The sequence below is a fragment of the Nicotiana tabacum genome, chromosome 3 (genome assembly GCF_000715075.1).
Source record: "Nicotiana tabacum cultivar K326 chromosome 3, ASM71507v2, whole genome shotgun sequence".
Lineage (NCBI taxonomy): Eukaryota > Viridiplantae > Streptophyta > Magnoliopsida > Solanales > Solanaceae > Nicotiana > Nicotiana tabacum.
The window spans coordinates 92436439-92449839 of record NC_134082.1 but is presented as its reverse complement, the minus strand read 5'-3'; the positions used below and the strand labels follow the sequence as shown (position 1 = coordinate 92449839).

The 13401-nt window shown below is 34.5% G+C and overlaps 1 protein-coding gene and 1 pseudogene across 1 annotated transcript; both read left to right on the top strand.

Moving 5' to 3' along the window:
- Positions 1 to 1063: 1063 nt before the first annotated feature.
- On the top strand, positions 1064 to 3685 carry LOC107811577 (uncharacterized; annotated as a pseudogene).
- Positions 3686 to 5171: 1486 nt separating this feature from the next.
- On the top strand, positions 5172 to 6410 carry LOC107811578 (uncharacterized). The gene has a single exon (XM_016636536.2). It carries the CDS (start codon positions 5520 to 5522, stop codon positions 6261 to 6263), a length of 744 nt encoding a protein of 247 aa, XP_016492022.1. The 5' UTR covers positions 5172 to 5519; the 3' UTR covers positions 6264 to 6410.
- The last annotated feature ends 6991 nt before the right edge of the window (positions 6411 to 13401 follow it).

Here is a 13401-nt window from a genome sequence, read left to right as displayed (position 1 = left end):
AACAGCTTGCAGTAACAACTTCCTTTCTTCTGTAAATAAAAAGATTTCAGTTCATTATGTACATCAGTATGAATCAGAATAATATATCAGTTTATACATAATTAATTATAATATTTTCATATCAAGCGTGAATAACTTATTTTCAATTACCCAGAGGGCAAAAATCTGTGAATATATATACTTGGACTCTTTGCTCACCGATATTTTAAACACTAGTACAACTTCTCGTCTCTTTTGGCATTTCAGCTTTAGCCGATCATCACTTCTGGTATGGACATCCGAATTATCTATGCCTACGACCATTGCTTTTCTTTTAATTTTTGTGGTTTCCATTGGAGGACTCAGTTGTGCTTGAAGTGCTTTAATCTGATCTATAAAATAATTTTTTTCTTTTTCAAAATTTTATTTTTTTGCAACTGTACTTCAAAGCGCGGTTTGCATTTCCCTTACTGCATTTTTCTGTAGTAATTTTTGCTTCTTCTGATCTTTGGGTGCTAGATCCTTGCAGCAATATCTGCCGTTGAAATAAATTTTCACGAGCAATTTGTCAGCGAAGATTAATTAAAATAATGGACTTTAATAGGATAATTATTATTTTAATGGTGTTTTAAGTATCTAGTGATGCTAAAAGTTGGAGGGAAGAAAATAAGCTAAAGAGTTTACTATTTGTTTAGGGGGTCATTTGGGCTTGAGTTAGGGTTTGGCTCTTGATGAGGCGTTCTGTGTCTCTTCTTTTTCCTCTTTTTCTCCTTTAAAATGCTTATTGGCTATTGACGCATGTTTTCTGCAAATGTTAGCTGATTAAGGCATGGTTTTGTATGTTGTACACGGGATATCTACTTCTACTGTACTTCATTTACTGATTAAATTGCTTCGGACCAAATGTTTACACCTAAGAAACAATAGCCTTTTTTTTTTTTAAAAAAGAAAACCGGATATTTACTGAAATGAGAAATTAAGCATCAATTATGCTAACAATTGAAACTGAAGTTATATTGTCCATGCTATAATCATTATAGTTCATCAGATAAAAAATTGGATACTTCATTGAGAAACGTTAGATCATCATTTATGTTGTTTCGACATTTCTCCAACTTGGTGCTCTATACGATAGATGTCCTTTGATACATACCTGGCCGATCTTTCGTGTTTCATTTATTCAATAATGTTAGTCAGTCTCACTGGTTCATTTCAAAAAGAAATTACAATAATTTGTTAAGAGTTTAACCATATAATCTGTAATATCTTGCCTCACATCTTACCTGAGATTGTACTTTAGCTTTTCAACAAAAAGGCGTATGAGATCATTGAAGGCAATGCCATTTGAACTTCGGATTAGAGCAAACAAACTTTTAATTATGAAAAAAGAAAAATAAACTATTGCCCTTCTAGGAGCATCATTCCTTTGAGGCCTGAGTGTATCCAGCTTGTGGATGTCTTATCTGGATCTCTAAGAAACAGGATGGAATTTATATGCTTGTAATATTTTAGTCCAAAATCTATGCCATCAAAATTAGATATCTGTTAAATGCATCATTTCGCCCTCAGGCCTCATCTATGCTGAAACTCACGCCCTGGTTAAGTGTATCATTGACTTGACTCTTGCTTAAATTCTTCCACCGCTAGCCAAATGCTTAGTTCCTACATGATGTCAGAGGAAGCTCCTAAAGATCTGAAAACACTGCCTGAAGCTGGCAATCTCACTGAAATCTCCAGTAACGTGAATGCTTCCAGGAAGCAGAATGAGAATATTGATGGAAATCATAAAGAAAGGGAAAGAGGAAAAGTCTGACTTACCAGTAGAACCTATCTCTAATGGAGATGGCAAGGTGAATTCTCGGGCGAGATAGGAAATTCAGAAGTAGAGTACATTGAATCTGAGAATTTGAAGGATGTAGAAGATGCAGATATTAGCCTGAAGGTAACAAAATGTAGAAGATGTAGATATTAGCCTGAAGGTAACAAAATCTGGAGGTTTCATTTCTTACTTCTGTTGCTGTTTGGTTTCTTGTATCGGTTGAATAAGCCTCTTCTCAACATCTCGTATATATCCTTCCATATTTTAGACACTGTTGACTGGGCTGGACTCAAAGGACTGGGTTTTAGTGTGTGAGGCACTCAATGATGTACGCCGTTTGTCCATGTTCCACAGAGAAGCAATGCTTGATATGTTGTAAGTCTCATTTCGTAAATGAGGATATTACCAATGGTTTGGCTGTGTTCTCTGTTTCCAGGTCATGCTACTTTTTTTCTTCTTAACATAAGCAGAGGAAACATGATATCGCTTATTGTGAAATCCTTGAAGAATCCAAGAATGCTGTTTCTAAGACCGCTATCATGACTTTAGCGGACATTTTCAAAGCATACTATGACAGTGTTGTTGACTGAATGGATCCTCTGGTAAGCTTAGATTTCAACCGACCTTGTTCGTGCATGCACGTGCAATGTAGTTTCTTGAGACAATTTCTTTTCATCCTTGTGCTTATAAAGTGACACTCTTTGTGCCTAGCTTGTTCAACTTTTGCTGAAATCTTCACAAGACAAGCGATTTGTATGCGAGGCAGCCGAGAAGGCTCTAATATCCATGACAACATGGGTTTCTCCAGTTTTATTGTTACCCAAGCTGCAACCTTATCTTAAGAACAGAAATCCCCGATTCGAACAAAGGCTTCAATATGCATTTCTCGAAGTGTACCACATCTGGTTAGAGTTCTGAACAGCCTATTTCTTTTCTGATATGTTTTTTGATTGACGACTGATGAAACTTCATCTGATTACTGAGATATTATCTTGCTAGGTTTTGCTGACCATATCTAGATACCGGACTGAGCTAGAGAAGGAATTTTATTTTAAAAGTATTTAATATATACTATCAAGTATAATATTGTCAATGACCTTAATCTACTGAACCTATTAAAACATATCCAAGGAGATTTAAGCCGGAGTAAATCATATTTTGATGCTCATCTTTGCATTGCATAAAACGAAGTTCTTGTTCTTCTGGAATGAAATAGGACTATGTACTTTGTCGTGCATGATCATATTGCTTGTGGAATGAGTAAAAGATGAATAAGATGTTTGTCCTGCTTCCAAATTTTGTATTGGTAAGGTATTTTTACTATTTGAATCTTTTATTTTCGGTAGTATATGTGGTGGACTGTAACAGACTTGTACAAATTGCAGGGAGTTGATGGAATCAAAGCATATGGAATTGAGAAGCTGATCCAACTTGCTGCATCTCAACTTAGTGACCAGCTCCCTGAATCAAGGGAGGCTGTTCGTGCTCTAATGTTAGAACTGCAAAATTTTTACGAGAAAACACTTGATATGCCGCCAGCAGCAGTGAGTGAAGACCCCAAAACAATTTCCTGGGAGCATTTCTGTCAATTGAAGCTCTCACCTTTAAGCGCTCAAGCTGTTCTTCGTGTGACAAATGTCGCCCGGTAGTGTCTTCTTTTTGGTTCATAGTGAGCACATTTTCCCTTTATTCTAATATACCTGTAAATACCATTAAAGGGTGAGGTGCTCGGTAGGCAGTTAAACCACGTAACGGAGCTATAAACCTATGAGTGTCTTGAGTATATGATTTAGATCACATTGTATTGTACTTAAAATCATTGACGGGTGCACGCCAGAGAATGTAGATATAACCTTGACCACTATTGTTTGTTTGCTATATCAATATCTAAAGACGATGCATTAATATCAAATTCGAGGAGATTTGTTTCGTGGTGCCCAAGGATGTTTTTGTTACAAGCTAGTTCCTCTGGAGTTACTGAGCAGCGCTAACACTTGATCTGAGAAAAAGTTCCATTCTAGATTATTTGTCATGATAATGTAAATATACTGTCTAGATTATTGTAACATATCACCCGCTGTTTCATTTAATTGGTTGTTTATCTGATGTAGCTTCATTCTTTACTTAAAAAATCTTTTGCTTGTTCAAAAACCTTTCTTTATCCATTGTGAGTTGGTCAACTATTGTTGAGCTGACATGACAATATACTGTGTTTTGATGATTAACAAACTATGATAAGAACCAGGTTCTAGGATCGAGTTTGACACGTTGCAAGACGGCTGTGAAGATGAGACAAGATGAGTATATTGAACGTCAAAAGAACCAGGTTTACAGCAGGCTATCTGAAGTCAGCAAGTCAGACGCGGAAGACCAGGATTCCGATGCGAGTAGAGATCTTGTCCGTGTCCAAAAAGGAATACGCGTTTGGGAGGACTTCGTGTAATAAAAGGAATATGCGTATATGGAAAATACTCTAGGGAAGTGAGAAGGATGCAAGTTGGAGTCAAATATGGAAACCAAGCCTAAACGGGAGAGGATTTTCTTAATCGAAATATTTTAGGTTTTGGAGCATTAATTGAAGAAGGACAACCGTGCACCTATAAAAGAAGACCTTTTGCCATAGTTCAAAACTGTTGCTATTGAGAGAAATCACGAGAATACTTCTGACAATAGCAAGAAAAGCAACAAGGTACTTCTGAAGATCCAACTCAATCAACTGAAGAACAGGTTCTTGAAGATGAAGTTGCTCGAGTTCTTTAGTTGTTAGGTTGAGTCTTTTGTTCTGATTTGTAACCTATCTGCTTTCATAGAAGTGTAATAGGTTATTATTGAAACTTTGTTGTTTGTTAGCTTTCTAAGCTAGAGTTGGTCCGGAAAGGGGTTGCTACAATTGGGTTGATTATAGGGGTTAGGGTATTAGAGTTATTGAGTTGTAACCTAATAACTGCTCTTTAAAGTTAGTGGAGATTTGAGGAAAATCATATTGAGTAGGTCTTTAAAGTTAGTGGAGATTTGAGGAAAATCATATTGAGTAGGTCGTGGTTTTTACTCCCTTGAGCAAGGAGGTTTGCCACGTAAAAATCTATGTGTTGATTATTTTTCTACAATTATTCTTGTTTGAGTGTGCTGAACTAGTTCAAAGAAGCAGGTTCGTTAAAATGCAAGAATCAGGCAAAACACAATTCAACCCCCATTAACAACTACTTAGGTACGAAACTACAAATAGAAAACTACAGGAACAATCGCTTTTTGAGAAAAGCTCATTAGCCAAATACATCACAGCCCTACAAAGACGTTGAATGTAGGCTTCCGTGGTCATTCTACATTCCAAACAAATGACCTAATTCGAAGAAATGATAGGAATATGATAAATAGATAAGTTTCTCCTGTCTTAGCTTTATTAATACTTTAATGTACTGCAACAACTACAATGTTTGTATATTATCCACCAACTCCACAAGTGAAATAAACCTCCAGTTATTCATATTGCTTAAGACTTTTTCTGCACGAAACTAGAACCATACGTTCCAGCAGTCGCAATCTTCAGCGCCTTTAAGAATGCTAGAACTCCATTTTTCTTGAACCTGAGGAGCCAATGTATTAATATCCTCTTATACTGACTGGTTCTTGCTTTTCATTACTTGAGATAATTTTTTTACAGATGGAGCAAAAGATGAGATGAATAACTATGTATTAGCATAGCCAGGCAGATCACATAATCATGACGATCGCGATATCAATGATACTGCTCTTTGTGGGGATTGGAATTCTGATCCTAATTCATGTCTGTATTGTTGGGAGAGCTTACAGAAGAGGAATTGGAACTACTAACATAGTGGAAAGAGGCAGCTTAGCGAGTAACAGCATGTCACATGAGGATATAGAAAAGCTTCCTTCCTATGCCTTTCAGTCCAAAGATAAAGGAACTAGTCCAGTTGAATGTGCAGTTTGTTTGGATAATCTCAAGGTGGGTGATAAGTGCAGGTTATTGCCTCAGTGCAATCACAGTTTTCATGCTGAATGCGTGGATATGTGGCTCTTGAAAATCTCCATTTGCCCAATATGCAGAGCTACTGCTGGTGGATCCATATCTGGAGGAGAAAGTAGCCGATTTAGCGAAAGTGGCAGGCAGGTAATAAACGCGGAAACTGCTGAATTAGCAGAGATGATATTGGTACCAGAGAGTGGGAATTCCGTTAACAGTTTAAGCTTTGAGATGAGAGCGAATCATACAACCCAAAACAGTGAGCAATTGAGCGGAGTTGGTTCAACAGATGGCCAAATTAGTGAAGTGAATGTGAACATAAGTGAAACAAGAAATGATTCGAGAGTGAGCCAAGAAGAAACTGTCCGTATAAGTGAGAATTCTACTGAGGAGATGAGAGCAACCCAACCTATAGAAAGTATCCATTTGGTCCATGAAGAAATTGAAATACTACACTCAAGAGACCCTCAAACAGCTTGAACCCTCAGAGTTGACGAATCAGTTCTGCATTGTTTTAGATAAAATCTTGCTTGAACCGTAAATTATGTGCTTGTTTCTGATTTATATAAAAGCTTTTTGTTTGCTGTCGAGGCATCATTAATGTACTTTCCTAATTTCTTTTTCTTCCGAGAGATTCTTTAAAGTGCTTTTTGCCTAGTAACTAGAAGTCGAATGATCAATTCATCGTTGAGAACATTAATCTCCAAAAAGACAAATATTATGGCGTTCTAAATAAATAAACACTTGACTAGCAAAATCCGTTGAGTAATGTTAACCCTTCCTTAACTTATTTGCTGTTGCTTGAAAAATAGTTTCACAAAAATGGAGACAAACAAGTATAATGTCGGATTTTATCTCTGAATTGAGTGTGAAAATGATATATGAAGTTCATTCTCATCCTCTGAGTAAATCATTTGTTCATTGTTACTGCAATCTCCATTGCACTTAAAAATCTGATTACATATGCTACTGCACGTGCCTAGAGCTCTTGCAAGTCCCAACTTTTCTCTAACCTGCTGTGAGCTTAAACACTTCTGATAGTGACCATCTTAACTACTGGGAAAAAGGTCTCAAGAAAATCAAGACCCTCTTGCTGCGTAAACCCCTTGGCAACAAGTCTTGTCTTATACCTTTCCACAGTCACATCAGCTTTATACTTCACTTTAAATACCCACTTACTATCACTAACAGCCTGTTCAAAGGAGTGGGGCTCAACAATAGAAGAAAAAGCAGTAAGACATGTCCTGTAAGAAGGAGATAAGGCAGAATAACAAAGGAAAATAGATAGTGGATAAGGAGTATTAGAAGACTTAGTGCCAGGAACATAATCTGTAAGCCAAATAGGAGGTTTAGAAGTTCTGAGAGATCTTCTAAGACCATTAGGTGAGGAAGGGAAAGAGTGAGGCAAAAGGCATGGAAAGGACTGAGAAGGAGACATAACAGGAGTGTGAGGTAAGAGAGGAGAAGCAGAGATATGAATAGAAGGGATGACATGAGTAGAGGATGAGGAAGGAGAGGCTTCAGAGTGGAAGGTGAAAGAATATCTGAGCCTGGCATGGGATTTGCAGGAAACATCAGTATAAGGAATGGCAGAATTAGGAGGAAAGGGGTGAGTAGAATCAGGAGGAGGATAACATAAAAAAGTGAATTTTGAATGTTTGAAGGGAAACACACTTTCTCTAAAAGATACACCCCTACTAACAAAGAAAGTGCCAGTTAAAATGTTATAAAGCTTGTACCTTTCTGTGTTTCTGAGTATCCCAAGAAGATGGCAGGAATAGCTCTAGAAGAAAATTTGTGAAGGAGGTGAGGAGTAGTTGCATAACATAGACAACTTAACACCTTGATGTGAGTAAGAGAGGGTGGATATCCACGAAACAACTCAAAAGGTGATTTCCCCGAAAGCACTAAAGATGGCAGCCTATTGATACGGAAAGTTGTTGGGAGAACACATTCCCCCTAAAACTTTAAAGGTACATGAGCTTGGAATCTAAGAGCTCTAGCCATTTCAATTAAATGCCTATATTTTCTTTCAGCCACTCCATTTTATTGTGGAGTGTGTACACAAGAACTCTGATGAACAATTCCAAGGAAAGTAAAGAGTGTGGAAACTTGTGAATTAAAAAATTCAAGACCATTATCAGTTCTGATGACTCTAATGGTTGTGGAAATTGTGTTTTAGCTAAGGTAAGAAAGGACTTGATCAAAAGAAAGACATCACTTTTCATTCTCATCAGATAAAGCCATGTCATTCTAGAGTAATCCTCCACAATAGTAAGGAAGTATCTATATCCATTGTAAGTACATTGTCTATATGGATCCCACACATCCATATGTACAATTTCAAAAAGGGGTACATTTTCTTAACACTAGTAGGAAATAGAAATCTAGTTTGTCTGGCTAAAGGACAAACAATACAAGATATAGTGTTATTATTCAACAATTGGTTCTTCAAAAAAGGTATTTTTTTGTATGACTGTTATTGGTGCATGTCCAAGTCTCTGATGCTATATATTGCAATGAATAGATTGTTGTGATGAACATTGAGATGAATCTGAAACTGATGTGTGAATAGCTGGAGTAGAACTGTTAACTGGAGTAAGTGTCCTGAGTACTGAAAGAGAAGACTGTTCAGGTCCTTTGATTGGTAATGGCTTCTTGGTAAGTTGAAGTATGTAGAGACCATCCTTCTCCTTACCAATCCCCTCACCTTGCCAGTGCAAAGGTCCTGAAAGATGCAAAACTCAAGGAAGAATAAAGCACAACACTTCAATTCCTTGGTAAGTTTGGAGAATGTTATTAGATTGTATTGACAGTTTGGAACATGCAACACATTATACAATGAAAGATCATTTGGTAATATTAAGGATCCTGTGTGTGTTACTGAAGTTGTATGCCCATTAGGCAGATGTACTTTATTGGAATTAGACTTAACAGGAGTAGATTCAGGCTAGAAACCATTTGGTTTGAGTCCCCAGTGTAAAATCACCCAAGAATTAGGTTCAGAACCTGCAAGCAAACAAGTATCAAGAAGTTCTTTTATACCTAACATATTAGCTCTTGCCTCTGTAACAGTCGGCTCTTAAACTTATGACCTGGAGGATATCCTACTAACTTGTAGCAATTTTCCTTCAAATGCCCCTTCATATGGCAATAATTACAGTACATTCCATTATTCTTCTTAAACTTATTGTTCTGAGTAAAAGCAAAAGTTGTTTGATCAGTCATATTCATCTGCTGCAATCCTAGGATAAGCTGTGAAATCATGCTAGACTGTGCTCTATGGCTCTCATCTTTCATGATCATGTTGTAAGCTTGATTAAGTGTGGGCATTGGTACAGTCAACGACACTTGAATCCTTGCTTGTGCATAAACTTCATTTAATCCCATCAGGAACTGTACTAACTTCTGTTGTTCCATATGTTCTGCATACTTCTTGTGTTTCTCACAATCACAGGGAAGTGGTACCATTGACCAATACTCATCCAAAGTATTTTTCAGTTTTGAAAAATACTCTGAAACTGAAGCAGTTTCATGGCTCATGGTGCAAATTTTACGTAATAATTGATACACCTAGTCAAATTCTTCTTATCAAAATGCTCTTTCTAATCTACCCAAACATTATGTGCGTTTGTTGAGTACATTAATCCATTTGATAGCTCTTTCGATACAGAATTGGTAATCTAGGATAATACGAATGCATTATATATTTCTCATTCATGCTCTAAGTCACTTTGTAATGCTCTTTGAGACACTTGCCATCTATAAATCCTTATTTATTTTTCGCCAATACTGCGATTCTCATTGAATTACTCCATGCGATGTAGCTCTTAATTCCAGTTAATTGTTGCGGAATTAAAATGCTACTTGGTGTATCTGATGGATGCAGGTAGAGAGGATGAATATCAGTGAATTTCATCGAATTGCTTTTTCTCCACTTCTGTGATTCCTTGCGTCATTTTCGAATTGAATTTCTCAGCAAAAGGCACGATTAAAAGGAGGAACCTTTTCTAGTCTCTACCACCGATGAGATTTACAGCATAATAGCCTCAATTACAGGAAATTGAAAAAACTAGGATTTGCTCGAAATCGATTATCTCAATTCTTCGATTTTCAAACAAATTGTGGAAGAACACTACCAGCTATGCTCCATTTCTCAAATTCTCAGCTCTATTATCAAATTCACTATTTAATATCACGAAAAAACATAAATCGTCCACATAAAGTTGTGCGTAGATATATATATATATGTGATGACCCAAAAGGTCATCTTATGCTTTAGAACTCGAATCTGCGCTCTTAAGCCTTAAAAATCATATTTATGTTACACTTGTAACCCTTGAACTATTTATAATAATAATACTATACCTCAACTTATACAATTAATTAACTAACCTACTAACTCTCTTTACAACTAACTATGTACAACTACAACTGCTTATGTACAACACCTACTGCTATGGCCAATTTCTACATTTTTCTATAATTAAAAAAAAGGAAAAAGATAAACGCTTTGAAGAGGTAAGTTAACCAAACTTGCTATTTATGCGTGTAAGTATTATCAATTTTATACAACTCTTTTCTTAAGATATTTAATTTAATGCCAATACGTTACCTTTTAGTTAATAAGCTACAATTACTTTCCTATTAACATATTCTAACATTCGTGATTGGCTCACAGAAAAATAGAATTATATTTGTCAAGAGCCCAACATCCCTCCGTTGACCTAGTTAATATTTTGGCCAAACTTCTAAAATCAACTTATTTTGAAAAATATTTTTTTAAAAAAATTACTTTTAGTGAGAACCAGTTTATGTTTGGGTAATTAATTCGGAAAGCACTTTTGAGCAGTTATTAGTATTTGACCAAACTTTTAAAAGTATTTTTAAGTGTCTTCTTCTTAAAAGTGCTTTTCAAAAAAGTATTTTTGGGGAGAAGCTACTTTTTTCTGTTTCATTTAAACACACTTTTTTTTCTTCTAAAACTTGGTCAAACACCTTTATTTTAGTAAAGGCAAAATGCATTAACGACACTTTTAAGTTGTCTTCAATGATCGGACAAATAACTCAACTAGCCCATTTTTAGTTGGATACTTCAAGCCTTCAATAGAGTAAGTCAACTAAAATATGGGAGTTCTCTTTTCCAGATTTTGTTTTAAAATATTTATTTGTTTATAGATACTAACTACAGTCAAACATCTCTATAACATCATCGTTTGTTTCAAAAAAAATCGGCTTTTATAATGAACGGTTGTTATACACCTATAACAGCATTTGACATTTAAATATATTTTGGCTGTTATAGAAAAAAATTATCCAAAAGCTAATTATTTTTATTTTATAATATTATATATAAAAGATTAATAAAATATTTAAATTCAAAATCTCAAAAGATATACTAAATATTTCACAAATTAAATGCTAAAGAAATCTAGTACATTTTAAAAAACTCCTTAACTAAACGCACAAATATTTAAACTCTAAGGCACACATTAAAAAATATGAATAGATTACTTTTACATATTATTGGTAATTGTCCAATATAAGATATATCATGTGTACATCTTCAAATAAAAAAAGAATGATATGCATATCTTCAATAAGTATAAGTAGATCTTTTAAGTATCTTTTGACACTTTTCTAATGCAAGATATATCATTTGTAGATCTTTGGTTATAGAAATATTTGATGTGCGTATGCTCATGGAACATATTGCTATCCTTAAAATTATATATGTATATGTATAGCTATTATAAGTTGTGCATTAAAGTTATATAATATTTGCTTAAATATTTAGAATTATTAGTAATAATCTTAGAAAATTTGCATTGGTATTTAAACAAAGTTATCCATAATAGTTATTAATCTTAAAAATGAATAAGAATAAAGTAATCACAATTACATCCTAATTAATTTTTATTAAGGGATGTGTACAAGAGAATCATGATAATATAAGACGAGGGAGTACACAAATTTCTGAAGTTGCAAAGTTGGCATGACGGTAACTGCTTCTGTATCTGCAAATTTACTTACCTGGGAAGATTAAAGGCAAAGCTCATGTAGCTGATTTATGGAATTGTGACAGTTAGGGTGTGGTTGATATAACGGAAAATGTTTTTCAAAAAAATATTTTTTTGAAAAATAAGTAGTAATCTTATTTATTTTTTGGTATTTGGTACGCAAATTAAGGAAAATGACTTCTCAAGAGTATTCATAAATAATTTGGATATAATAAATATGAAGCCATATACTTTCAAACTAACAACCTTCCGGACCTACAAATTTCATAAACTTTCGAACCGCAAAACTTTCAAAACCGCGGAATTTCGAACCCGTAAACTTTATAATTTCTAAACCCGTAAACTTCCAAACACATAAACCTCCGAACTTATAATTTTGGAACTTGTAAAATTTTGAGCCTTTAAACTGATAAATAATAAAATTAAAATTGAAAAATATATTTAAAAAGATTTTTTTTTCGAGGGGGGAGGGGTGGGGGGTTGGGTGGGTGGTGCAGGAAAACGAAAAAATAGAAATTTGAAATTACAAAAAAAATAAATATTTAAAGTAAAAAAAAATACGAGAGGGGGAGGTGGTAACGAAAAAATTGAAATTTGAAAAACAAAAAAAAAAGGTTATTTTGGATAGGGGTGGGGTGTGGAAGGTTGAGAATGAGTTTTAAAAAATATTTTCCCCTCGATAAGGCAAATGAGTTTATACGGAAAATATTTTTCAAAACATTTAAGCCAACCAAACATGAAAAAATTAGAAAATATTTTCCGGAAAATATTTTCCTCCGTACCAAACACACCCATTAATTTAAAAAATTTGGAGCAGAAAATAATTTGAAAATCATACAATGTCCGAAGTTAGGATTGGTTAGTTCAAACTTCAGACGTGCTGGTCTTAAAGTTTGGGACGGCCAAACAAAAGCTCAGACTAAACGGGCAAGTCAAACTTTAAACAAAAATGTTTGAAGTTTATAAAACCTACCTGTGTTGTTTTTTATTTCTGGAAATAATATTTGGTCTGATTTTCGACAACAAAATGTAATTTTTTTCTAGCTTTTAAAAAGTTCCGGAATACTTTTCTAAATTGGATAGTCTGTTTTTTTTACTTGCAAACTCTTTTTAAGAAAGGGAAAATACATAAATATTCCCTGAACTAATGACACATTTTCAACTACACATCTTAATTTTTCGGGGTCCTATTACCCATTTGAATTATTTCAGAATAAAATTATTTACTCCTTGATGCTTACGTGGCAATTAAATATGGCATAAAAAACTAATTCAGAAACTTAGCTGAGATTAAAAAGTGAGGTCATATTAGAATTGATGAGAGGTAAGTATACGATTTGATTTAATGAGAGAAAATTTGTCGTTAGTTACTCACTCAAATGTACTTCCTCTACCAAATTTAAAACTTGTTTGAATTTGAATTTTTTTATTAACAATTACATAAATTATAGGAGTATGTTATATATAATAATATAATATTTTGTTTTTTTCGACCATTTAGTATTTTGGGAGCCTAATGCAAGTGTTTGCCTTATTCTAGAGCCGTTCAAGCATAAAAGGAGCGATAAGATAGTTTTAAAATTTACTTCTCAACTGTG